Genomic DNA, 23748 nt, shown 5'->3' with positions numbered 1-23748 from the left:
GACGGGTACCCAGAAGTCACCCACTACAGGACAGTCCCAACAAAGAAAACAGAACACCACTGGCCATCACCTACAGCCCCAAGCTAAAATCTCTCCCACACATCATTAAGGATCTACAGCCTATCCTAGCAGATGATCCCTCACTCGCTCAAGCCATGGGAGGCAGACCTATCCTTGCTTACAGACAGCCCCTCAACCTGAAGCAAATACTCACCAGCAACCGTATGCCATACAACAAGAACACTAACCCAGGAACCTATCCCTGCAACAAACCCCGTTGCCAGCTCTGCCCGCTCATCGACTCTAGTGACACCGTCACAAGTCCTAACCACATCAACCCACACCATAAGGAGCTCATTCACCTGCACATCTACTAATGTAATATATGCCATCATGTGCCCGCAGTGCCCCTCTGCCATGTACATTGGCCAAACCAGACTGTCACTATGCAAAAGAATAAATGGACACAAATCAGACATAAAAAATGGTAACATCCATAAACCAGTCGGAGAGCACTTCAATCTCCCAGGATACTCTGTAGCTGACTTGAAAGTTGCCATACTTGTACAAAAAAACTTCAAAAACAGACTTAAGTGAGAAACTGCAGAGTTGGAACTCGTATGCAAACTTGACACAATCAAACTGGGTCTGAATCGGGACTTTGAATAGTTATCTGATTACAAGAAGTAATTGTCACTGTTCACCTCCTAATCAATGGTTGTGAATAGGCCTCATCTACTCGAACCGAATGGACTTTGCTAACACCTACCCTCCCCATTGTTGTTCCTTACCCTTGGATGTATGTATATGCCCCTTATCTGATTTCTATTTCTTGCATCTGACGAAGTGGGCTGCAGCCTACGAAGGCTTATGCTTGGAGAAATTAAATGTGTTAGTCTTTAAAGTGCTACAGATCTCTTGTTGTTTTTTCTGTATACAGACTAACATGGCTACCCCTCTGAAATTCTTCTTTTTGGTAGCTCAGCTACCTCATTCATGAGTTTCCCTAGAACTCTTGGGTATGTTCCATCTGGGCTGGGAGACTTCTTGCTCTTCAGTTATCTTGTTCCAGCACCTCTTAACAGCTGGTACTTCACTTTTGTTACCTGAGAAGAGTAGCTTTGGGGAAGGTATCTACCCAATATTTGTTGCGGTGAATGCTGAGCAGATAAGTCATTTAGCTTCTTTTTATGGTCTTCATCCTCCTGGATGGTTCCCTGAAGTCCTGCTGACTCAGGCTTCCTGTTTCTGATATGCTTGTCATTTGTATTCATGTTTCTGCTTATTTGCTCTTCCGATTGATTCCCTATTTGCCCTCCTAATTTCCAATTCGTGTTGCACTTGTCATCGTTGATGGCACTTCGTATTGGTGATGCCTGACCTGAGTTCTCAATTTTTGAAGGCTGTCTTCCAGCTGTTGTTCCCTGCCATTCCACCAGACTCTGTTTTTGGTGGGTTTGGATTTTTTTGTTTTCCCTCTCTTATTTCTTTAGGGTTGTGCTGTGCTCAGCCCCGGCCCCTCCTAAAATACACAAATGAAAAAAGCTGTAAACACCATTTGTGTTGGCAGACTGCTCTTCAAGGGAACACTTCAGTTCTGCAGGAATGTCTGGCTTGGCCCCGTCACAGTTGCTTGGCCAGTGGGTTTGCCCAGCCCTTCCTTTGGCATCTCCTCATCAGGAAGTCTTTCCTTACATTCAGCATAAAACTCCCATTTGTAATTTCTCCCCTATTAGAAGCCTGCAAATAATGGCTCTCTCTCCATGGAGCAGGCAGCCTTTGCTAGCTGGAGATAGTTAGCATGTCCCCCCTCCCATCATTGGCACTTAGCCAAGCTGTGCTGCACTCAGTGGGCCCCTCCATTCATCGGAATCCATTCCTCCAGACCCGAGGAGACGTGTGTGCCTTTTCTCTGAACTGTCCAATTTGCCAGCGTTTTTCTGGCCTCTAATTCTGATACATTTATTATGGTTTTTAGAGGAACCGCTTGCCGCTAAGGGAATGGGGCATCCATGTAACGTCACGCTTTGCAATTATGTGGCCTTGCAGCTGTGGTTGCAGAATGACGGATGGATTTGTTAGCATCTGGAGCACAGGCTGATTCCACAGTCACTGGGAAGCTAGGTACAGCCTGTCTGTTTCCCCTCCCTGAAACCAACCCTAGAGCTCAAGGCCAGGACAAGGCAGGGTTGCCCTGTGTAAACATATCTGCTGGTTCAGCTGTGCTCCCTGGCACGGCAGCCTGAATCAGAATAGCTTGGGATTCCGGTTGGGTCTCATCCAGGCATCTATTTAACGCTCTGACAAGGAGATGGTCACATCTTCTTGATCCAGTTATTGCTCTCCTAGAGGCAAATATAGAAATGTGATTATTTTTTAAATCCCAAAGTTTCTGCCACTTTCTGCTGAATTAACCCCCCCCGCAAAGATCTGATCCTTTGATTTGGTGTCAACCTTCCAGGGGTGAATCCGATGCTGCCTGTCTGAGTCTGCAGAAAGCCTGACACTCTAGCTCTGAGCGGAAGGAGCTGTAAAACGTTTTATCCATTCTGCTACTGGTACAGAGCCATAGAGTGTGGGTAGGGTCTAAAGGGAAGCTAAGTGGAGTAAAAGCAGCTCCTTTCCTAAATCTCCTCTTTTTTCTCCACTTCACCTCCAAGGGCCATTGCGTGGCGGGGGGAGGGGACAGCCTCAAACTGGAGCCACCGCAGCTGTCAGCAGCTGCATGGGATGCAAGCAGCTTCTCGGCTTTACTGGGAGAGCATCATAGTGAGGCACAAGGATGAAGTCTAGCTGCTGCGATGCGATTAAAGTTGTTTTACACCGTTAATATTCAGTAAAACAGCATTACCCTGCTTCAGCCCCCACTCGCCCCCGTTCCATCTGGATTTTATATGCTGATATCCTCAGCAGCCCCTGGAGTTCCAGATTAATGTTTGCCCCTGGCTGGAAACTGGATGAATTTGTAGCCCAGAGAGCTAGAGCCAAGGCGATAGTCTAAACAGTGCTCAGGAGAATGGCCACTAAAATCAGGTCGGAATTGAAGTAGGTGGAGCGTGGGAAAGCCAGAATGATTGTGACTGAGGATCTAATATGTCATGACTTCCTGGGGTTATAAATGAACACTAGGCACGACTGGGAATCTGAGAACTTTCCTTTCTAGCCATGGACTGCACAAGATTCTGGTCCTTAAATGGTCCCTCAGGCTAGCAGTTCTATTTTGGCATGGGTCCAAGACTTAATATAGAAAGTCCAGGCTCTTGGACCAGTGTAATTTTCTGTCCCTGGGCATCTCTCTGTAATTTGATAGATCACCATTTGCTCTGAGTCCCTCTGCCAGTCTGCATGGCCGTGTTCATTCATATCGAGATCAATTTGAATTAATTTGGTGATAAAAGGTTTCATGAAACACTAGCTAGAATACTCCACTAAAATCCAGATTGAATACATCTGCTGTGCTCTGCTTCCAGGGAGTTTGTAATTTTTAGTTTTAAACCAATCAAATTTGCTAGGCAAGATCTGTCCTTTATAAGCTCAGGGTTGACTGTTTGCACACGGCTCGGTTATCCCCTAGAGGTGAAACCTTGACTCCATTGGGTATGTCTGCACAGCAGTTAAAAACCTTCAGCTGGCCTCTGCCAGCTGCCTGGGGCTCTGGCTAAGGGGCTGTTTAGTTGCAGTTTAGATATTTGGGGTGAGGCTGGAGCTTTGGCTGTAGGACCCTGTGAGGTGGGAGAGTGGGCTTGAATGTCTACACCACAGTTAAACAGCCCCTTAGTCCAAGTCAGCTGGTAGGGGCCAGCCACAGATGTATTCATTGAGACCAGTGGCAAAACTCCCACTGACTTCAGTAGAGTCCAGATTTCACTCTAGCTATTGAATGTTTTCAAAGAAAAGATTTTCTAGTAATTTGTCTTCACACGTTAAAAAAAGACAGTAACAATAATTCCACCAGAACCTGGCTAGATGGTTTCCATTGAGCAGTTTTGATCACGGTAGCTCAGACAGAAGTGATGGGCTGGATGCAGGAATCACTGGGTGAGGTTCTGTCTCCTGTATTATCCAAGAGGCCAGAGCAGATAACCCCAATTGTCCCTTCTGGCCTTGGAATCTATGTGTCTGTGAGCAGATGGCAGCTGCTCCATACTGAGGTCATGCTCCAGACCGCAAGCACTGGCGATGCAGCAGTATGCTCAAGAGGAAGGACTGTCACATTTTCAAACATGTAGTTTGTGCCTTTCTTATGCACATGCAGAAATCAGCTGTGCAGTCACAAATCCCTAGTGTGCGCATGTGTAAGGCATGAGCGCTGTGGGCACGCGTGGCAGGTGTACACTTGGGCACTCACTTTCAAAAGTGGGGCTTACGAGGCAGCAGATGGCATCATTTACCATTTGGTACTTTTGCTATTAAAGCCAGTTCCAATGAGTATTTGGGGAACCTGCAAGCCAGGTTGGCCCAGATGTGGGCCGTGGAATTTCCTGTTCTGAGCTGCAGCTCTGCTCTCTTCCCCTTCAGTCAAAGCAACAATAATGTGCATTTATAGAGTTTAGAGTTTCTAGCCACTTCACAAGAACTGACCAATGGGGATGTGTGGCCCAGGATGCAATGTTGGGCCTGAGCTGAGGCTCCTGGCTGCATTGCAAACTGCGGCTTGTAGTCCCTCTGGGGCCACACAGCCTTGTATTAAAGAGCATCTGCTGATGCAGCTCTTGGGAGTCCTTGCAAGCTGTCGTTGTGGCCCTAGAATGGGCAAATTTGGGGCACCTCTGTCTCAATGAAGCAGTGCAGACTTAGGCCAGGCTCCCGTTTAGACCAGTCCACTTCCCTGGTTGATCTGCGGAGTTGACTGTCCTCCTGCCCATGTTGAGAGATTAGGACTCCCATCTGTTGCCTGCCCTCAAGAGTGGAGCAAAAGGACAGAATGATTCCCACACCACTCACTCTGTGGACCCCCAGCATCTTGGGTTTGTTGCTGGCCAGCTGTGATTATGGCATTTTCAGCCCCCATCTTGCCGGTGGAGGAGAAAGGAGCTCTCTTGCCTCTGGCCATCTAAAGAGCTGGTCATTACAGATTGGGGTAGTTAGTGCTTTCTAATTTGGTGTGTTCGAGACTTGTTTGTTTTCTGAAGCTGATCACGTGTGTTCATGGAGTACTTGGGAGTAACAATTTCCTTCTCCGTTGAAGATATTGGAGGCATTTTCATCTAGAGAAGTACCTGCATGCTGTAACTTAAACGCTGGATGGGGATGGTGGATTGGACTGTGTACTGCACTGTTCCAGCCTCTGCACTTTATTGTATCATAATAACAATACCCGTATAGTGCTTCCGAAAGGTGGGTAAGCATCCTTGGGATCCAGCCTTTAATTACGGATTGCATGCTACTGCTCAATCCACACAGCTCCCTCGGGCCGTTTGCTGAGTTTAATGTGATGCAGTCGCAGCCCCAGTGAGCTCTTAGCAATGTAAGTCTTTCTCTGAAAGGCAGCTTCATTTCTAAGGACCCTTTCTCTGCTGAGCTCCCTATTAGAACACGTCTCCCGCGAGGACGCTCTGCTCCCTAGAACTGTGTGTTCCCTAGAGCTTACTATGGTGTTCTTCCTTTCCAAATTGCGATGGCATTTCTGCCCTGCTGCTCTGATTGAGAACAGCCAAAGCACAGCAATGGGAAACAGCCGTATGGGACATTTTGGCAGAAAGACGGGTTTTTTTTTTTTTTTTTAATGCCTGCGTTTGCCTGCAGTGGTATGCATCTGGCCCTTTGGCCTGGCACGGTGCTTCCTACTGATTGCTGCCTCTGACAAGTGGTAGTGGGTGATTAACCTGATACAAAACGGCACCCAGAATCGCAAGCTGGGTTGGATTTCTCCCCTTTGCATTTCAGGAGTTTACATTCATCTGGTTGTGTTTGTTCTCCCTGCACTCTCTCTGCACTGCATCTGTGTTAGTCTTGTGGGAAGGCAATCCTGGATTGCTTTGTTGAGAGTCTCTATTTGCCATCTAGCATTTAAAGATAACAGTGACTGGTCCCCACAGCCGTCCAAGCTCAAGACTCTGCCTTGAATCTCAGCCCTTTGGGTATTTCTTGGCCAGGTTTTTGGCAGTCTGGGTGCCACAGGCGCCGTGGTTGCAGGTGTGGTAGAAAAGAGGTCAGGAGGGAGATGGGTCCTGTCTGAGCAGGTCACAGAGGGAGCTGTTTTGGAGTCTTCCTTTTGGCCAGATTCATGCCATGTTTTACTGGCAATGAGCCAGGTGCCCAACCTGCATGAAATGGAGCGAATTGTGGCCGCCCTCATCTTTAATATGCACCCTTGGACACCACAAGGCTCAGCTATCCAAGCGCTTCTGCCCAGGTAAATGGAGCATTGCATGCTAGGACCTGTAGTGTACAGAGCACACCTGTATTATTCTGTATGTTTTTACTACCAGCAATGTGCTGCCCAGCACACAGACAACCCCGGCCCGAGGGCTCTCAGCATCAGGGCAGCCATGGGCTGTGGAGCAGAACTCCATGGGCCACGTTTGTTCACCCAGTGCCTTATTCTGTTGTACTGTGCTGAAGTTCCGGCGTGAAGGAGGCAGTGTAACTGAGTGGCCAGGGCCCTGGGCTGGGATGCAGCGAGTTGGGCTCCGTTCTTGGCTCTGCTGGGTCACCACAGGTAAGTCATGCGCCTTGGTGACCAGCTGCCTTGCCCCTTGTATTGTCCTTTCTGCCTTTGTGAAATGCCACCAGAGCAGGATTCTCCCACCCTCCCCACCCCCCGCTGAGACAAAAATGGCGAAAAGGTGGGAGGCAGGGGAGACTTGGGCCACTGTTTCTCCAGCTGTGAAATGGGGGCTGTGATTCCAGGGCTGTGTACGTGCCGTGGGTCTCTGGTGTGGCGGCTGAGGGGTTTGCCTCAGATCCTGGGTTTACATTATGTAACTTAGTAAATGCAATGGCTGAAGTGAGAGCGGGAGACTGCTGTGTGAGCGCTTTCTGATGGCCAAGCGAGCTGGAGCCTTTGCTGCCCTGGGAGATGATGCCTCATTTTATCATCTGACTTGACATGCTGACTGAGACAGGCCTGCTAAGCCATTGTTCGGTCCCCTTTGCCCGCTGGATCAATCAAAAGGCTTTCCAGGCGCTGCTGTCCCGTGACTGGCTTGCTGCGGCTGATCACAGCAAGGGACTTGCAGGCCTGGAAAGACAAGAGGGAATTGATATCCCTGCCTCCACCCCCAACGGCACTCAGTAAAAGTCTGACGGTTTCAGGGAAGGCAGCAAAGAGTGTGACCTGCAGAGGAAAGGGCTGAGAGACCTGCTGTCTGCGGAGGAGTCCTGCACCGGGGGCAGCCAGCAGGGCCGGCCCGTGCGAGTGCTGTGTAACCGGACTGGAGGAAGTTCCTCTCATCGTGGGTTGCAGTGCGGCCTGTGGGCAGCCCCGTGCACTGCTGGCTTGGGGGGAGGGACGCTGGAGTGCCATCCCCTGCCCTTGGGCCTGTCAGTCTGACGAGAGGCTGCCCCTCCCTGCTGGCCTGTGCTTTCCTGCCACATCCCGTGCTGGAGCCCTGGCCTGGCAGTGATGTCCCCAGTGCAGGGTTCTGCACTTCCAGCGGGATCAGGCAGGAGAGGCTGGGCTGGGGATGCCAGCACTGCAAAATGGGGGCAGGAAGAGCTGCAAGTGTATTAACTTTCTCTCCCTCCCTTTGCTCCCACGTGGGAATCTGCTGGGAGCAAACTCACGCTGGTGAAGGCCAGTGTCTCTGTGTTCTGCGCACAATAAGGCCTTTTCTGCTGCCCAGCTGCATGAGAATCCCTAGCGTTGTACATGTTCAAAGCACTTCTTGCACAGTAACTCTCCTCCCTGCCCTGGGAGGGAGGTGACTAAGGATTAGCCCAGTCCTGGGGAGAAGGGAGTGCAGGCAAAGCAGCGGCAGGGTTTGCCCCAGGCCATGCAGCTGGCCAGGTTCCTAAGGAAACTAAGCGTTCAATTGCACAGCCCTGCAGTACCCCACACTTGTTTCAGATCAGCTGTTTGCAGATGCACTCACTCACCTGGTGTGTTGCCCAGGAGATCTGTGGATATCTGAGCCAGTGAACCAGCACTGGACCTTGGGAGCTCCTGGCTTCCAATCCTGAACTCAGCCCACTAGGCAGTACTGCCCCTTAGCTTTTCCTTAACACAGGAGTCCCCATCACTTGAGGGCTCAGAAGGAAATGCCTGGTGCTGCTTTGCCAGGGGCAGAGTGGAGCTGCGAGGCATTCCTGAGATACAGGAGTGTCAGATGCACTGTGCTGGCCGCTAGAGGATCAGCTTAGCCGAGGTTCCTCCTTTCGACTCTCACGCAGTCTGCTCTTGAACTTGTTGCTTTGGCCTTAAAGTTTCTTGCATCTTGGCTCCTTTGCCACAGGGCATCAGCCTCCCTCCACAGCCAGGGCCTCCGGGAGTGTGGCAGGGCCACATGGTCACCTGGGACTCGCTGGCCTGTTGCCCCAGCAGGCCGGCCCCAAAGGGACAGTCCAGCACCATGGCCTGATTTGTTTTCCCGTTGGAGGGGAGGGGATGCTGGTAAATGATCCTGCACGCCCCAGGTGTAGGTGTGCCTCGCTGCATGGCAGTGGTGCTGTGGTTGTGAAACCCGACACTGAATGGGGCTGCAGAGCAGAACACGTCCTGCTGTGATCCATGCCATGCCCCACTGACCATGGTGGGGAGAAAGCAGGGCCCAGAGCAGTACGTCCCCGAGGACACGTGTAGGCAGCAGGGGTGGGATGAGGGCCCTTTGCAGAGCCGGGTCAGGGATTGGAGGGCCGGGCGACATCCTGGCAGCTGCTGCTTTGCCTGCTCACAGCTGCATGTGGAAGATCTCTTCCTTGTCAACCCGCATCACGCTTGTTTTAGCTGCTGCTTCTGTCTGTGCTTCGCCTGGGGAGGATCCTGTCCCACCCCCTCCTTCCTCTTTATTTCACTGGAAATATTTACAGCCCTGGCATGCGCCGCCCCCTCCTGGCCTGTGCTCAAGTCTCTCAGGTTTGATTTGTTCCTGGGGATGTCAGGGTTACTCCAGCAGCTGAATGTGCTCTTAGCGGTGGGGGCTGGAGCAGGGAAGTAGGTTCTCCAAGCAGAAGAAAGGGCTTGTCCGTGACTTGCTGTGGGCCCTGACAAGGATCAGCCCAAGTGTGTCTCTTCTGAGGGGAGTCGTGGCCCTGCAAGCATAGCATTAAAGGAACTTGGCAAAGGGGCTGCGCCTCTCTTCCCCAGGCCAAGGATGGCTGTTCCCTTCTCCCACCCTTTCCCTGCTTTGGGTCTGTGCTATGCTCTCTGCCTGGCTGGGGTCAGTTCCCGTCTTGGCTGGCTTTGCAGGACTGGGCGTGTGCTGTCCTGCGGGAGCTGGGCTGGAAACGTGGCCGTTATTGGAGGAGCTGCTGTAACAGGGCCAGAGCGCTGCTCTCTGCAGGCTTTGCTGCTAGCTTCCCCGAGAGGCTCTAGTCACGTGGCCTTACAGGATGGGTGGGCCACATGCTGTCCTCCCAGCTCCAGCCCTGCCCTGGTGCCAGGTGCCCAAGACAGCATCTCAGATAGGAATATCTCCCTCCTGGAGCATGTTGTCTCTGGCTTGGCAGCCCCCTTCTGCCAGGCAAAGCATTTGCCTCTCTGTGATGCATCTGTGCCTAGGGTAACCACCTGAAAATGCTAAGGTCAGGGCAGTCTGTAAAAGGAGAGCAGATTCTCCCAGCACTGGTGGGTGACACTGAAGTCAGACTTCCCAACAAGCCACAGGCAGTGCTTCTGATTCCCCACACTGGTTATCAAGAAGCCAAAACAAAATATACACAGCCCCCTTTACTGCATTCCAGTCTCTGGCTCTCAATCAGCCACTAGGTCCAGTAAAGAGACCAGTTATTTAAAACTCTGTGCTCTTTACCAAAAAGGTTTCTCCTGACCCCAAAGGGTCAGCCACAGTGCCAGATCAATATAAGCTTGGATCTTACCCAAAATACCACGCTGCCAGCCAATCCTTTAGCAACTAAAACTAAAGGTTTATTATAAAAAGAGAGAAACAAACTATAAGAGAAATGTTAAATAATTAAAGCAATCACATACATACATATGGACTTTCAAATCATTTGTATCAGGTTTCCAGTAGAATTGTGGCATTTGCAGGCTTGTATAATCCCTCTGGTATACATCCAGTACCTGGATGGGTCTCAGTCCTTTGATTCACAGCTTCAGTTGTAGATGAGTTGATCCAGAGGTAGGTGAAGACTAAAGACAAAATGGATGTGGTGCAGCTGCCTTTTATGTCCCTTGGCCTTTGCCATGCGGCTTGTGGAAATTTACAGAAATAAGATGGAGTCCATGGTCATATGAGTAAGTCCTGGTAACTCATCAGGTGTGGCCTGGCTTCGTTCTCTCCCTGGGTCCATTGTACCTGTGAGTTTCCTTAATGAGCTGCAGCCATCCTGTCTGGGGTGTTGCCCAGAAACACAACACAAGTGGAAATACAGATATGCCTTATATATTTATAACCTGCATTTATAACACACATACACACAAACAATATTATCATACTTAGCAAATTATAACCTTTCTAACGGTACTTGACATGGCATATCTCATACGAATTACTGTCTTTTTGAAATATTGATGTTAAGCAATATCATGAATGATCCCCTTAATCCAGACAGCCCCTTAATCCTCATTGGGCAGAAATGCCTCTGCAGTGCATGTGAGATAGCTGGGGACGCTGGTAGGGTTGCATGGGTAGGACAAGCCTGGCAGCCTTGAGCCCTCCCCTGCAGGGTGGGATGGGTGCTGAAGGCAGGTCTTGCCCTCTGGATAATGGTTTTAGTGGCTCAGACCTGGATACGGTGTTTGTGGGAGGTCAGGTTCCCATTGCTCTGGACGACCCTTCGTTGCTGATGGGGCCTGGTGGGTTGAGATATAGGGGGTCGTTCGGGGCTGCCCTCTCAGCCGTGCAGCGCTTCAGCCTTGTCAGAATGCAACACGGGCGGAGTCATGCTCCGAACTGTGCTGCTTCCAATCAGCTCTCCAGCTCGCTCATCCATTCCTCCAGCAGTGCAAACCCCTCCCTCCACTGAGGGCGGCTTTGATGGAAATGCTCCTAAATAGCTGGTCCTGCTCCCTTCCTGCCCCCACAGTTCGGGCTCTGTGCTTTGGGCCTAGATGCAGAGTGGGGTCCCCTGGAGCTAGTCTCTTTGCTGTGCAGCCACTTGGGGGGCTGGACGTCAGCACCCTGCAGGGTTCTGCTCTCTCCAAGGAGAGTGAGGTGGATCTGGCAGGGCACCTTGCTGGGGGGGGTGAGTGGTGCTGCTCATGGCTCTTGCTGCTGGGCTCCAGGCCAGCTGAGCTTGTGTGTGGTGTCTCTGGGATGGTGACGCTCTGCCTGGTGCAGTGTTGGGCTCCCTGCTCTGGGTATGTTCAGCGCATCATGGGACTGGGCTACGTATGCATGGGGAGGATGTCTGAGATCTCCCCCAGGATGGCACAGGGCTGCTGCCCTTGTCGCTAGCCTGGCTGCCTGACCGCCCCTTCCAGAGCCTGGGCACGGGACACGGAGGCTCTGCACCGGAACAGGCAGAAGACGACCCCCACAGCTTGGAGAATCATAAACGGTTTGTGCCACTGCTTTGGGACTGTGACAGCCCCTCGATAGCTATCGTGGGGGGTCAGCAGGGAACCAGGCCCCACCCCAGGTAGGACATGTTCTCTCCTGGGCCCTTCTCATAGGAAGTGGCATAGAAGGGCTCTGCCGTCTGCATGAGGGCAGCTGAAGCAATGGCCCCCTCCAGTGCTGCTGGGGTCACAGGCGGGGCTGTGCATAGGCAATGAATTGCACTGATTGAGCCTCCTGGCCCCTCAGCTTGGGCTGTGTCAGTTGGTGCCTGCTGCCCTCCTCCGCTGCATGCGAGTCAGTTGCTGCCTGTCAGCAGCCAGGGGTGGCAGGGAAAGGAGCAAGCGTTTGCACCCGGCCAGCAATTGTCTAGTGCATCATGGACTGTGACAGCCAGAGAGCTGCCATTGTCAGCTAAAGGTGCCTTGGCACCTAATCTGCTGTGCAAAACGGTGACCTAGATTCTGAGTCCGGGGCATGTGTCCCAGGCCTGGTGAGTGGTGGGGGCCATAGCAGGGCAGGATACCCTGGCTGGGCATGTCTCGAGCTATCCTTGGGAGGCGCAAGAATTTGCTGGGTTGCAACTATCACCCTTTTGGCAGCTCCCCTTACTGGTCTCTCGCCCATCCCGAGGGCCTGTACGGTTGGGCCCAAGTCTCCCCTCCCACTGTGTCAGTGACGGCCCTAATGGCCGCAGGGGAGGGGCTTTGCCCTCCTCCTCCACCTGGCTGGTGTAGAGCTCCTGCCTCGGCTGCGTCACGCTTTCTCCAATCCCCACAGCAAAGCCTTTGCCGCTTCTGGTGCCACACTGGTAGGTGCCACAAGCTGGCCAGCTTAGCTGGTTAAAGCCTGGTGCTGATCATGCCAAGGTCATGGGCTGGCTCCCAGCGTGGTCTGGTGGATTGTGGTTACAGGGAGGAGCCAGTGGGTTATGAGTTCTAATCTTCCTCTGCCTTGGTAAATCACACAATTATCCTGTGTGCCAGTGCTGCCCTCCACTACCCCAGGGAGCAGGTGCTGTGAGGAGGAGGCGCTTGTCTCAGACTGGAAAGAAGCTATGCCTTTTTAATGGGGAGGGCAGTTAAACACTGGAACAATCGACTGCGGGGTCTGGTGGACTCTGTCTCTGTGGCAATATTTCAGTCAAGACTGGATATTTTTCTAAGCCGTCATCTCCAGGAACGCTCGTGGGGCCACTCTCCGGCTGGTGCTGTACGGGAGGTCCGACTAGGGGATCACAGTGGTCCCTTCTGGCCTGGGCATCTAGGGATCTATTTGCTCATGGGCCATAGCGCCTTCTTCCTGGAGCTGCAGATTGGCCCTGGGGACTGTAAGGACACTGTCCCCTCCCCCCGGGGATCACAGTGGCACCAGTGTCTTGGCCTGGTGCTAGCTGGAGCTGTGGCCAAGTGAATCGGCCCAGGGAGGTGGAGCCCAGTGACTTGCCCTTCATCTGTGGGGAGGCATCTCTCTCAGGCACAATGGCCCTATTGTTGCCACCAGGCTCTGCCGCTGCAGCACGCTGCTGTGTGCCCCCCTGTCCCCCGGCCCCTCGTCTCCCTTCAAATGGGAGCCTCCCCTGCCCCTGGAGTTTGGAATCCAGCCCAGGGGCCAGCTGGCAGTAGGCACCCCCTCCATGCCCCTAGTGTGGGACCCCCCCAGCTGTCCGGGGAGGGGGTGGTTTGTACTGGGAGAGGATGAGGCCTGGGGGGGCGCAAATGCAGGCTTGGCTCCGCCACCCCGCCTCCCCGCACTTACGCACCACATGGCGCCTTCCTCTTGTGCTCCAGCCCCACAGCCCGGTGCTGGCTCCGACGGGGGCGGCCTCACCCCCTGGCCTGTGGGGGGAAGGGGGACCAGGCCAGCCCTTCACAACACGCAGAGGGTGGGGGGGTACTGGAGTGGCTGATGTCCCCATCCCCTGCGAGTCGTGAAGGGCCGGCCCAGCTCCGCCCCGCAGGCCAGTACCCGGGTCCCGCCCCCAGCCAGGCTGCAGTGATAGGGTGAGTGTCTGCAGGAGTGCACACGAGGGGCTACCCGTGAGGTGGGACTGCAGCTTGCAGGCTGCGCTTTGCTCCCGTTTCCAAACCTCTCCTCACGACTCGGGCGGCTAGCCGGCGCATAGAGGGAGGGGATGCCAATGTTCGTCAAAAAGGAGCAGATTTGCGGAATACACGGCCCTGCCAGCACCATGTCTGTGCCTCACCCTAGTTAATGCAGCCTGCGGAGGTGTCTGGGCACCCCCAAAATTGTTTCCTCAGGTTGTGGGGGGGGCTGGCACCCCTCAAATCCCCTGGGGTCTTGGGACAGAGGAAGTGAGAGGTTTTTGGAGAGGGAAGGTGTTGGTAGATGTGGGGTGTGTTTGCTGGTAGTGAGTGGTCGCTGCTCCCCAGGGAACCCTGAGCCTGGTGATTTCAGGTGGTGGCTCAGGGCACTGCCCCCCCTTGCAGCTGGTGAGCCTGGTGCCTGGCATGGGTAATCGGGGGAGAAAGGAGCTTCTTTCTGTGGGACATCTGCCCTGGAAGCTGAGGCCTGCTGTTCCCTGGGGGGGCAGCTCAGGGCAGCAAGTGAGGTGGGCTGGGTGGGTGATCTTTGATGGGGCTTTTCCTGTGAAGAGTGGGTCCCTCTGACGCACGTGTCCCTCTCTCAGGATGAGATCGAGGAGCTGCGTGCGGAGATGCTGGAGATGAGAGATGTCTACATGGAGGAGGACGTCTACCAGCTGCAAGAGCTCCGGCAGCAACTGGACCAGGCCAGCAAGACCTGTCGCATCCTGCAGTACCGGCTGCGCAAAGCGGAGCGCCGCAGCCTGCGTGTGGCACAGACTGGGCAGGTGGACGGCGAGCTCATCCACAGCCTGGAGCAGGATGTCAAGGTAAGGGATGGGCCTCCGCCACATCCGCACTGGCCTCTGCTTGCAGGGGACAGAGATGGGGACCTTGCCAGAGAGATCCCTGGTGTCACACTGCCCAGCGGGCTGAAGGTGCATGCAAGGCCCCGGAGTGATGTGTGGTCCTACCTGAATGGTGATTGTTTATCATGTTTGTTCTGGCCATGCCTAAGGGCCAGCCAAGGCTGGGCCCCGTCGGGCTCGGGTCTTTGGGCTGCGGATGCACCCTCAGACCCCATCCAGGCCATGGCCTAGCTGTGCTAGGTGCTGCACAGACACACAGGGGAGACAATCCCTGCCCCGAACGTTTCCAATCTTAGTGAATAGGGACAGGACACAAGTGGGTGGCAGCAATGGGAGCCCAGGCCAGCCGCGCAGGGCTGCAGGAGGGCTCAGGTGCTGTAATCTCAGCCACCCAGTGGTCCCCAGGCCCTGGGGCCGGACTTGGTTTCCTGCAGCAAGGGGCATTCTCGAGAGTCTGGGAAGGTGTCTGGCTCGTCCCAGGCCCTTCGGTTCTGGGTGTGCGTCCCCTACATCGGGACGTGCGATCACTGCCCCGGAGAGGTGCCCTGGCTGGCTTGCACTGAGTTCGAGCAGCACTCGCTGGGGGGCCTGCACGTCATGTTGCACCTGATTGCGGTGTAGGTGTAACCATAGTGACCATAATGGCGTCAGGGCAGCTAAATGCCATGGGCTGGGGTAACTCCCCATGCCTGGGGCCTGGCTCTGGGGCGGCGGGTGCCACATGCAGCCAGAGGCAGGGCGAGGGCAGGCTGCCCCAGGAGAGGTGCTGAGTGCCTGCTGCTGCTCTTTGGGTGACTGGGGGAGGGGACCCTGGCTTCTGTAGCTCTAAAGGCAGCTGGGTGTTGAGGTGCCCCCCCCCCAGGGGATCCTATGGCTGTCGCTGCCTTATGTAGGCTGGGGGCTCCCCCCCCCCTTCTGGCTGCGGAGGGGGTAGAGTCAGGCCCCGTGGTGGGGAGGGCTTCTCTCTGGTCCAGGCTGTGTGAGAGAGGGGCAGTGGGGCCTGATGGTAGAGGGCCTCCCTTTGCACTGGGGGTGGGGGGGGGGGTGAGGAGCGACTCCTCCTGGCTGTAGTGAGAAGTCAGCTGTGCTCCTCCCCGCTGGCTGTGAAAGTTGGAACTGGCCAGTCCTCAGGGCTGCTGGGCTCATCTTGGGGGTGGGGGCGGAGTGGGGACCTGCATCCCCCTTCCCTCCTCTGGATGGTGGAGCCTTGGCATGAGATTTGCAGGCTCCCCTCCCCTTAGCAGCATCTCTCTCCATGGGATCGTGTGGGGCTGTGCCTCCGTCCTTCCCTTTGAACGCCCTTCGCTTGTGCTGCCCCAGCCTGATGTGTGGCGCGGTCCGGGGCTCCTGGCAGGGATTTGCTTTCCCACCAGTGCAGCTTTGAATCCCAGAGCTGAGGGGGTCAGCGAGGTCGAGCTCTTCCTGTGAGCTGGGCTAGTTAATGACTGTCCCAGGCAGCTGGGAAGGGGGGCTGCTGAGCTCCCAGGCCGCCCCCCGGCACTGCAGAACCCATGCTGCCGCATGGACGGCTGTGTCATCTTGTGCCAGCCTCCAGGACCTCTGCTAGAGCTTCCTTAGCATTGGGGTCATAGCACAAGCAGCAAGGGACAGATGCGGGGAAGGGGTCAGGGAAAGCAGGAAGGCGGGGCGGGGAGGGGAGGAGAGGAGAGGGTGTGGAGGCAGTGGCCGTGGCAAAGGCAGGGGAGAGGTCTGGCTTGGTGCCACTGGGCCGGCCGTGAAGCTGCAGCCTCTTCTGACACGCGCTTTGTGGAAGTTGGTTCCAGCTGCAGTGCTGCTGGTCCCGGGGCTGTGTCACTTGGAGATGCCGCTCGCTCCGTTGCTGTGGTGCTGGGCATGCTAAGTCACCTGGAGCCTGGCTAGGACAGAGCCTCAGCCTTCCTGACAACAGGAAGAGGCTGCTCTTTTCCCCACCCCTAGGTGAAGCCCTTTTGAGCTGAAGCTGAGGGCCCTGGAGGCCTGATTGAGGTCCTGGCCCCTACCACGCTGGCAGAGCTGAGCCCTTGTTTGTAGCTGGCGTCATTGAAGGTTACAAAGTTGGGTAGGGGCAGAGGTGATCCGAATTTTGTGGGGCTTTAATTCCTAACTCCCCCCAGCTGGTTGCTCCCCACCCCTTAGTAACGATCAGTGCATCCAAGAGCACAGACTGGCACGTTTACTGGGTGTCTCTGCGGAAGGGATCAGCAGGAGAACAGAGAAGTGTTGGCAGTTAGGTGCAGTGCTAATGGCCATTGAGCTGAGTGGAGCAGTTCACAGCTCAGCCTACTGGGAAGGTGACTGTGGATCAGCAGAGCGCTGTTGTCCATTGGAAGGTGACCTTTACAACCATCTCATGGAGACACTTTTAAAAATCCTAAAGCCCGGTCTGCATGTAAATGTTAGACTGACCTGGCTGCATCACTCAGGAATGTGGAACAGTTTTTTGCATCCTGTGCAATGTAGGTAGGTTGACCTACGCCCCGTGCAGATGCAGGTGGATCAACAGAAGGATTCTTGGCAACCTTGCTGTTGCCTCTTGAAGGGGTGGATTAACGACAGCGATGGAAACCCCTTTCTGTGCTACAGCCGCAGTCCCAGAGCTACTCAGCTGGAGCCTCTGTGGTGTAGATAGACCCTTAGATTCTGCAGCTGGGACCTGGGGGTCTCTACAGCCAATGGATTGCAGATATCAAGGGGGGCAGGGAGCACTGGATTGTTACCAATCTTTACTGACTCTCATCTGACAGCCTGAGCCCCTGCTCCCAGCTTCAGATCCCCTGCAGACTCAGTCGCCCAGAGAACCCAGGTCTCCAAACCCTAAATCCTGCCAAGAGTTGGAGCTGGACCCAAGCTGCTCTAGCCAGCTTAGCCCTTAGCCTCCTTGGAGTTGGAGGTGCTGAGGTCCCTGCCTTTCCTTTGTGCTGTGCAGTGCACTAAAGAGCTAAGCAGCTTGGCAGGGTTCGTGGGCGAGGCCCTGGCCTGCTTTCGCCAGCACGCCATTTTCCATGTGCTGACAGTGTCAGCGTCAATTCTGGTTCTAGCCAGTCCCCTGGCTGTGCCCGCCCTTCGCTTTCTCCTCTCTGGGCCCATTGCCATGCTGTTCGGCCCCCAGCCTTGGCCCCCATGCAGAGTGCCCAGGCTGCCAGGCTCCCTCCCGGGGCCAATCAGCGGAGGTAGAACTACGCGGGGAAGGAGTGGGGCTCAGGAGTTCTCCAGTTGTCTCTGAGTTGGCTCCTAGAGTTCACACTGCAAAGTCTCTGAGGGGCAGAAGCAGGAGGTGACTGCAGGCAGCCAGCAGCTGGGCAGGGCCTGGCTTCCCCTCCCTGCCCTGCTGCACACACAGAGGAGGAAGTCTCCATGTCCTTGCTCTGTAATCTCTCTTGCACAGCCAGAGCAGAGCCCCCCCCTCCCCCGCATGTGGCTGGCTCACCCAAGAGCAGGCACCGTGGCTACGCTGCTTAGATGAGCACTTGGCTGTCCTGTAGCCCTGAAGCCCTTTCCCATCCTCGCGTTAGGAAGCTGAGCAAAGTCTGAGTTTGAGCCAAACAAAGGCTTTGGCCCTTGCACAAAGGAGTGATTAGGCTGCCAAGTGCCCCAGGCACCAGAAAGCGGCTGATCCTGGAAAAGAAACACGCCACAAGTGAGTGATAGCTGCTCCTCCCCAGCATCCGGCACTGGCCGCCCTGTAATTACAAGGTGAAGTCTGAGTGTATATTTAAAGCGAGTCTCTTGCTGTCTGCACCTGCTGGGGACAGCCCCCAAGCCCTGCTAGATCCAAGAGAGCAGGACTCTGCTGCCTGCAACCCAGGTACCCAAACATCTGGGTTTACTTCCCGCTGTCCCCGTTTCTGTTCCTCTGCTGGGCCCCGCACTGCTCTCCCGAGGCACAGCCACCCTGGCTTTGCCTGGCCCCGGCGCCTCCCAGCCCCTCCCGCGGTGCTGCCAGATGGAGTAGAGCTACAGCCAGTGCCATTCACCTTCACACCCCTTCGCAGGGGCTCGGTGCTGGTGGGAGGCAAAGGTGCTGGGTGCAGGGGGTGCCCCCGGCTTGGTGGTTTCCATCATATTCAAGGTTCGCAGTTTGGTTCAGTGTCTCTCAGCGCCCTGGGGAGAGGTGCCAGGTGGAGTGCCCTGGAGAGCACCTGGGCATCTGCATGGCGCACCCTGGCCTCCATTCTGAGAAGGGGGCTAGGAAATGTGACCAGAGCCTTGGGGATCCATGGGGTTTGATCTCTTGCCCCACAGTTCCCTGGACTCCTGGAAGCTCTTTCAAAATCTCCAGGAAGCCACTGCTTCAGGAAGCTGTACTAGGGACTGTGGGATAGGCACCCACAGGGCAGCGCGATTGTAGCAGTGCTGTCTAGTGCTAGTGTGGACCTGGGTCAAATTGCAGCCCACCTGCACCCAAAGCTGCATAGTGAGGGTCCAGTTCTCCCACTGGCCAAGGTTGCTCAGGCCTGTCCCGTCAGCTCGCTGTATCTCCGGGCTGCGAGCGGGGTCCCTGTCTCCAGCAGGCTCTGCACACCCCATCTGGCACAGTCTGGCTGCTCTACCTTGGAGATGAGCCCAGATGCTGGTGCTTGTGTTCTAAGGGCGGAAGGCTTGGCTTAGCTTTGGAGGTCGGAGTCCAAGAGTGGGGATCAATGTGTCGGGCATTGGCTGCATCTTGCCACGAGCCTCGCACCAGGGAGCTGTATGGCAAGGCAGGATGCCTGACTTCATGACCTGGCTGCGTAGGGGAACAGGAGCTGGGAGTGATAGCTCCAATCTGTCAGTCTGTGTTGTCCCTACACCTCCCGCCCCGGCTCCCAGCAGCTGCCTGCCTGCTGTTTTCCCAGGCATGGGAATTCAGCTCTTTGCTCATCAAAGCCGCCTCCCCCATGGAGACCCACAGCCATGCCTGCTTGCCTCCCACAGCTCACTTCCCAGAGACCAGCGCGGGGGGGGGCACAAATAACTGTGGAAGCTTAAACGAGGGGCATCTCCTTTCCCCAGCCCCTCAGCTGTGCCCTGGGCCTGGTGTGGTGCAGCTCCTCCCTCCGTCCCAGCCTGTCAGTCAGGGCTGCCTTGGGACCTCCCCACCCCTCCCCAGCCTGTGCAGCTCTTCTATTGCAGGTTCCCATGGTGGCCAGGCCTGCAGATGTGCCCTTTGTTCTCTCTCTGCACTGCAGCTGGAGGCCCCCCCAACCCCCCCATTTCCAACCAGCCCCAGGATCTAGGGAAAAAGCCTTTTCCAGCCTTCAGGGCTCTTCAGACCTGGCAGTGTGGAAAGGTGGGGTCACCTAGAGGAGGCTCCTGGACCTGGGAGCAGCCGGCCCCAAGAAGGGCCAGAGGCAAGAAATTGAAAGGGTAGTGTAGGAATGCGCAACGGTTCCCTAGCATCCCTCGCTGCCTGCATCCATGGGTCCCCTGGAGAAAAGGGGACTGGCTGCCCAGCACAGGAAAGATGCCTGGGGTATAAATCCTTGTCTCTGGTGCTCTTGGCCACCCTGCGCCCTCCAGCAGAGAGACAAGCTTGTGTAGGTTATTTGTGTGCATGTTGCCATCTGAGCCTTACCTGCGCCACTCTCCAGTTTGCTGGTGTTTCTGAGGCACTGGGGGGGCTTGGCTTCACCCTCGCTGGCGGTGTGTGATGGCAGCATGTGGCTGGGCCAGCTGCCCCCTGGGATGATGAGTGCTGATCTCTGGCAGGTTGCACAGGGGCGATGGTGGTATCCCAGCCCAGAGCTACCCTCCGAACTGTTGAGGAGGGCACGGTGCATCGACGTGGCACAGCCTGGCGCTATCTAGGGGCAGCGTTCCTTCTCAGGGCTCGGGTGCTGAGCCGGCAGACAGAGCCCATCACTGGGATCAGCAGGCACGGTTTTGTGAGCACGGGTGATCAGGCTGTGACACCACCCACCCCGGGGTGCTTCCTTTACAGAGAGCTACAGTCTCAGAAGCAGACCCCTACTCCTGGGACCTAGCAGGAACCTGGTGAAGGAGACTCTAAGCCTGTCTGGTGTGACAGATTCATTCATGTTTAAAACCCATGTTCAGTTGATTTAAATCCAATAAACTGGCCTTCCTCCTCACCTGGGGCTCGCGTCTACCATTGCCCCAAACCATGAAGCAGCCCCAGGACGCTATGTGGTGTGGCAGTCCCCGCTCGCTGGGCTCTGTCAGCAACGTGACCTGTTGCGGAGCTCTCTGGCCCTGGCAGAGTGTCTTGCTGCTCAGCCACTGTCACTTTCCTGACTGTTCCCTCTCCAGGAGCTGTGGCTGGTACAGTGGAGCTCTGCAAGTCACCAGTTTCCCCTGGCCATGGCAGCCGGTGCAGGCTCCCTCATGGCCATTCTCACTCTGGCCATGACATGCTCTGTCCCCGTGTCAGAGCTCTCCACTTGCTTGGACCTTTTTTCCACTGAATGATCAGTGCTGGCTCCTGCGAGAAATGACCTGCTCCCTGCCTCCTGGGGGATCCAGCATCAGGGCTGGGGCTGCCTGTGGGCACTGGGAACACCGGGTGCTACGTTTCGGGCCCCTGTAATTTGCACTCCCTGCTGTGCAAGAGTGACAGTAAATGTCTCTTGCCTGTGATGGTTGTTCCTGCCTCTGTTTTCAGTGGAGCTGATGTTTGAAGCACTGTAGTGGTTCCAATAGCAATCCTGTACTAGCTCCCGTTTCCTGGGGATGCCCCTGGCACAGTACAGCAGGGCAGCTAATGTGCTGCTAGAGATGGCACCCTGCAAAGACGGTTCATCCTCTTGGGAGGCTGGGCCAGAGGCTGTGTCCGCACAGGAGAGAGTAGCAAAACCTGCTAGTGCAGAGAGGGTTCAGAGGGCAGGCTTCCCACATGCTAGGGAATGGGCAGATCAGCCCAGCACGGCAAACTACGGCTCCCTGGCTAGTTACTGCTGCACTTCACAACTTGTAGGCCCTATAGAATCATAGAATCGTAGAATATTAGAGTTGGAAGGGACCTCAGGAGGTCATCTAGTCCAGCCCCCTGCTCAAAGCAGGACTAACCTCAGCTAAATAATCCCAGCCAGGGCTTCATCAAGCTGCAGCTTAAAAACCTCTAAAGATGGAGATTCCACCACCTCCCTAGGTAAACTATAGCTACTATTTGCATGTTGTTTTTAAAATTTCCATCCATGTGGACAGGGGAAGCTATTCCCAGCCATGAGGAAATATCAGAGCCTGGGCAATTGGCAGAGACCTCTAGCCTGCTCTGCCCTTTATGTCAATGTCCGGGTCCCAGCGCAACGGGGCCCCAGTCCTGCCTGCTCCACGCAGGCGTTAGATATGCTGCACCCGCCCTTTCTGGTCGGCCTCTGCCTGATTGTGGCCTTGGCTCTGTTTGCAGGTGGCAAAGGATGTCTCGGTGCGGCTCCACAGCGAGCTGGAGGTGGTGGAGAAGAAGAGGATCAGGCTGGAGGAAGAGAACGAGGGCCTGCGCCAGCGGCTGATCGAGACAGAGCTGTCAAAGCAGGTGCTGCAGAACGAGATGGACAAACTGCGCGAGGTGAGCAGGCCGGGATGCACGGGGGATGTGCCCTGGTGTCTGGGGTATTTTGTGTGTCCTGGGGGCGAGAAGGTTGAGTGGGGGAAGGGCCTGGGGTACCACGTAGCCAGGCCAAAAGTTAGTGTTGTTTGTGAGGGGTTATCAGCTCTCTGCCTATAGGAAGCTTCTTGTCCCTGCACCTTGGGAGTCCACAGGCCCTCAGCTCCCCTCATTTCAATGGAAGCTGCTTTGCCATCACAGTATGTGTAGCCTTCTGCCCAGTTAGCAGTGCCCATCTCCTCTCTGGGTGCCTCAGTGGCCTAGGGCTTCGTCCAGGTCACTTGTGAGCTCTCTGTTCCATCCACCCCAGATGCTAGCACTGCTGGGATCTGCTTCGTTGGGGGTCAATGAGGCCCTAGCAGCAGGGGACGACCCCAGGGCTTGGGGAGGAGATGACCCGTGTGCCTCCAGCCCCCTCTCATTCTACAACAGCGGGTTCGGCTGCCCGTGTGGACATTCTCTCTAGATCTGGACTGATAAATACTCTTCTGTCCTGCTCTAAGCTGGTGAATGGGGCCAGGCTGGGAGGCACAGGAGCTGCCGGGGGTGCATTTCTTTGCTGGCAGAAGAGACTGTGACACTTTCCCAACGTACGAATGGGATGTCTGAGGGGGAGGTGCCTGGCCCCTCTGGAGCCTGCAAATCTCAGCCTCTTTTCCCTGGGGCACCCTTGGCTTCAGTCCAGCCTGAGGCACGTGTGACGGCTGCAGATGGAAGTGCCATGCATGCACCGGGCAACTACGGTGTGTGGGGGGCAACGAACAGCGTGTGTGCGCCATGGCATAACGGGCATCATCCCATGACCAGGCTGTCTCCCCAGCCATCTCTGTGCTGCCTCTGCCCGCCATGGGAAGCTGGCTGCTTGCTGGGATGTGGGGAGATGGCAGGCCCAGCTACTTGGGACACAGCAACAACTTGGGGGACATCTGTCCTCCACGGAGCCCATGTGATCTCAGCCCTCTCAGGCTGGACTCCATCCCCTTGGCCCGGGGATGTTGGACATGCAAGCTGGCCCACAAGCTGTTCAGGTGACTCCAGTGAGTCCATCCCGTGTGCAGAGATGGTGTGGAGCAGCAGTGTCTAGCAGGAGTCATCACAGCAGTGGTCTGCAGCAGGGGTCAGGCTGGGCTCCCCTCAGCTGCTGGGAGCCTGGGACCCTTATTTTCACACGGCCAGGGACACATGCTCTCTCCAGCGCTTGTGCACAGCCGAGCAAATGTGCCAATAGCACGTGTCCAACATATGTATCTTTGTCCCCCACGCACAGTGTCCTGGTTCCTCGGCGCTGCCCCAAGGTGCACTGTGTGGCTCCGGGTGGTGAGTGAGGGGCTGGGACAGGAATGTGAGCCATTCCCTCTGACAGGCGGCTCACACGTCGTCCTCTGGCTCGCCGCTGTCTGCCTGTCAGGGTGGACTCGGGAATTTCACACCTGAACTTGCTGAGATGGGGACAGTTGGAGAAGCGGCAGCTGCCCGCCACACTGTCTGTGCTTGGTGTAGGTGAGGGTGGGAGTGACCCCAGCTCGCAGGGTGCCTTGGAGAGGGAACGTATCCCCCCTTCCCCCTGACTCTGGCCTCCCTCTGCACAGGCATAGCTGCAGCAGCAGCTCTCTCCTTGCTATCCGCTGCCCGGGATGCCATCCTTCCCGAGGGCCCAGCTGGAGCCTGCC

At 55.6% G+C, this 23748-nt stretch overlaps 1 protein-coding gene across 3 annotated transcripts in view; it reads left to right on the top strand.

Moving 5' to 3' along the window:
* The window catches only part of MTCL2 (microtubule crosslinking factor 2), an 84672-nt gene that overhangs the window by 10760 nt on the left and 50164 nt on the right, over positions 1 to 23748 (top strand). For all 3 annotated transcript variants that reach the window (XM_067554515.1, XM_067554514.1, XM_067554513.1), the window contains exons 2-3: positions 14272 to 14496; positions 21881 to 22039. In XM_067554515.1, the coding sequence (XP_067410616.1) occupies positions 14272 to 14496; positions 21881 to 22039 (384 nt within the window). The remainder of the gene's footprint in view (positions 1 to 14271; positions 14497 to 21880; positions 22040 to 23748) is intronic.

This window comes from Emydura macquarii, unplaced genomic scaffold, assembly GCF_026122565.2.
Source record: "Emydura macquarii macquarii isolate MOO-44397 ecotype Brisbane River unplaced genomic scaffold, CSIRO-AGI_Emac_v2 contig_1483, whole genome shotgun sequence".
NCBI classification, from domain to species: domain Eukaryota; kingdom Metazoa; phylum Chordata; order Testudines; family Chelidae; genus Emydura; species Emydura macquarii.
This window is presented reverse-complemented; position numbering and strand designations above follow the sequence as displayed.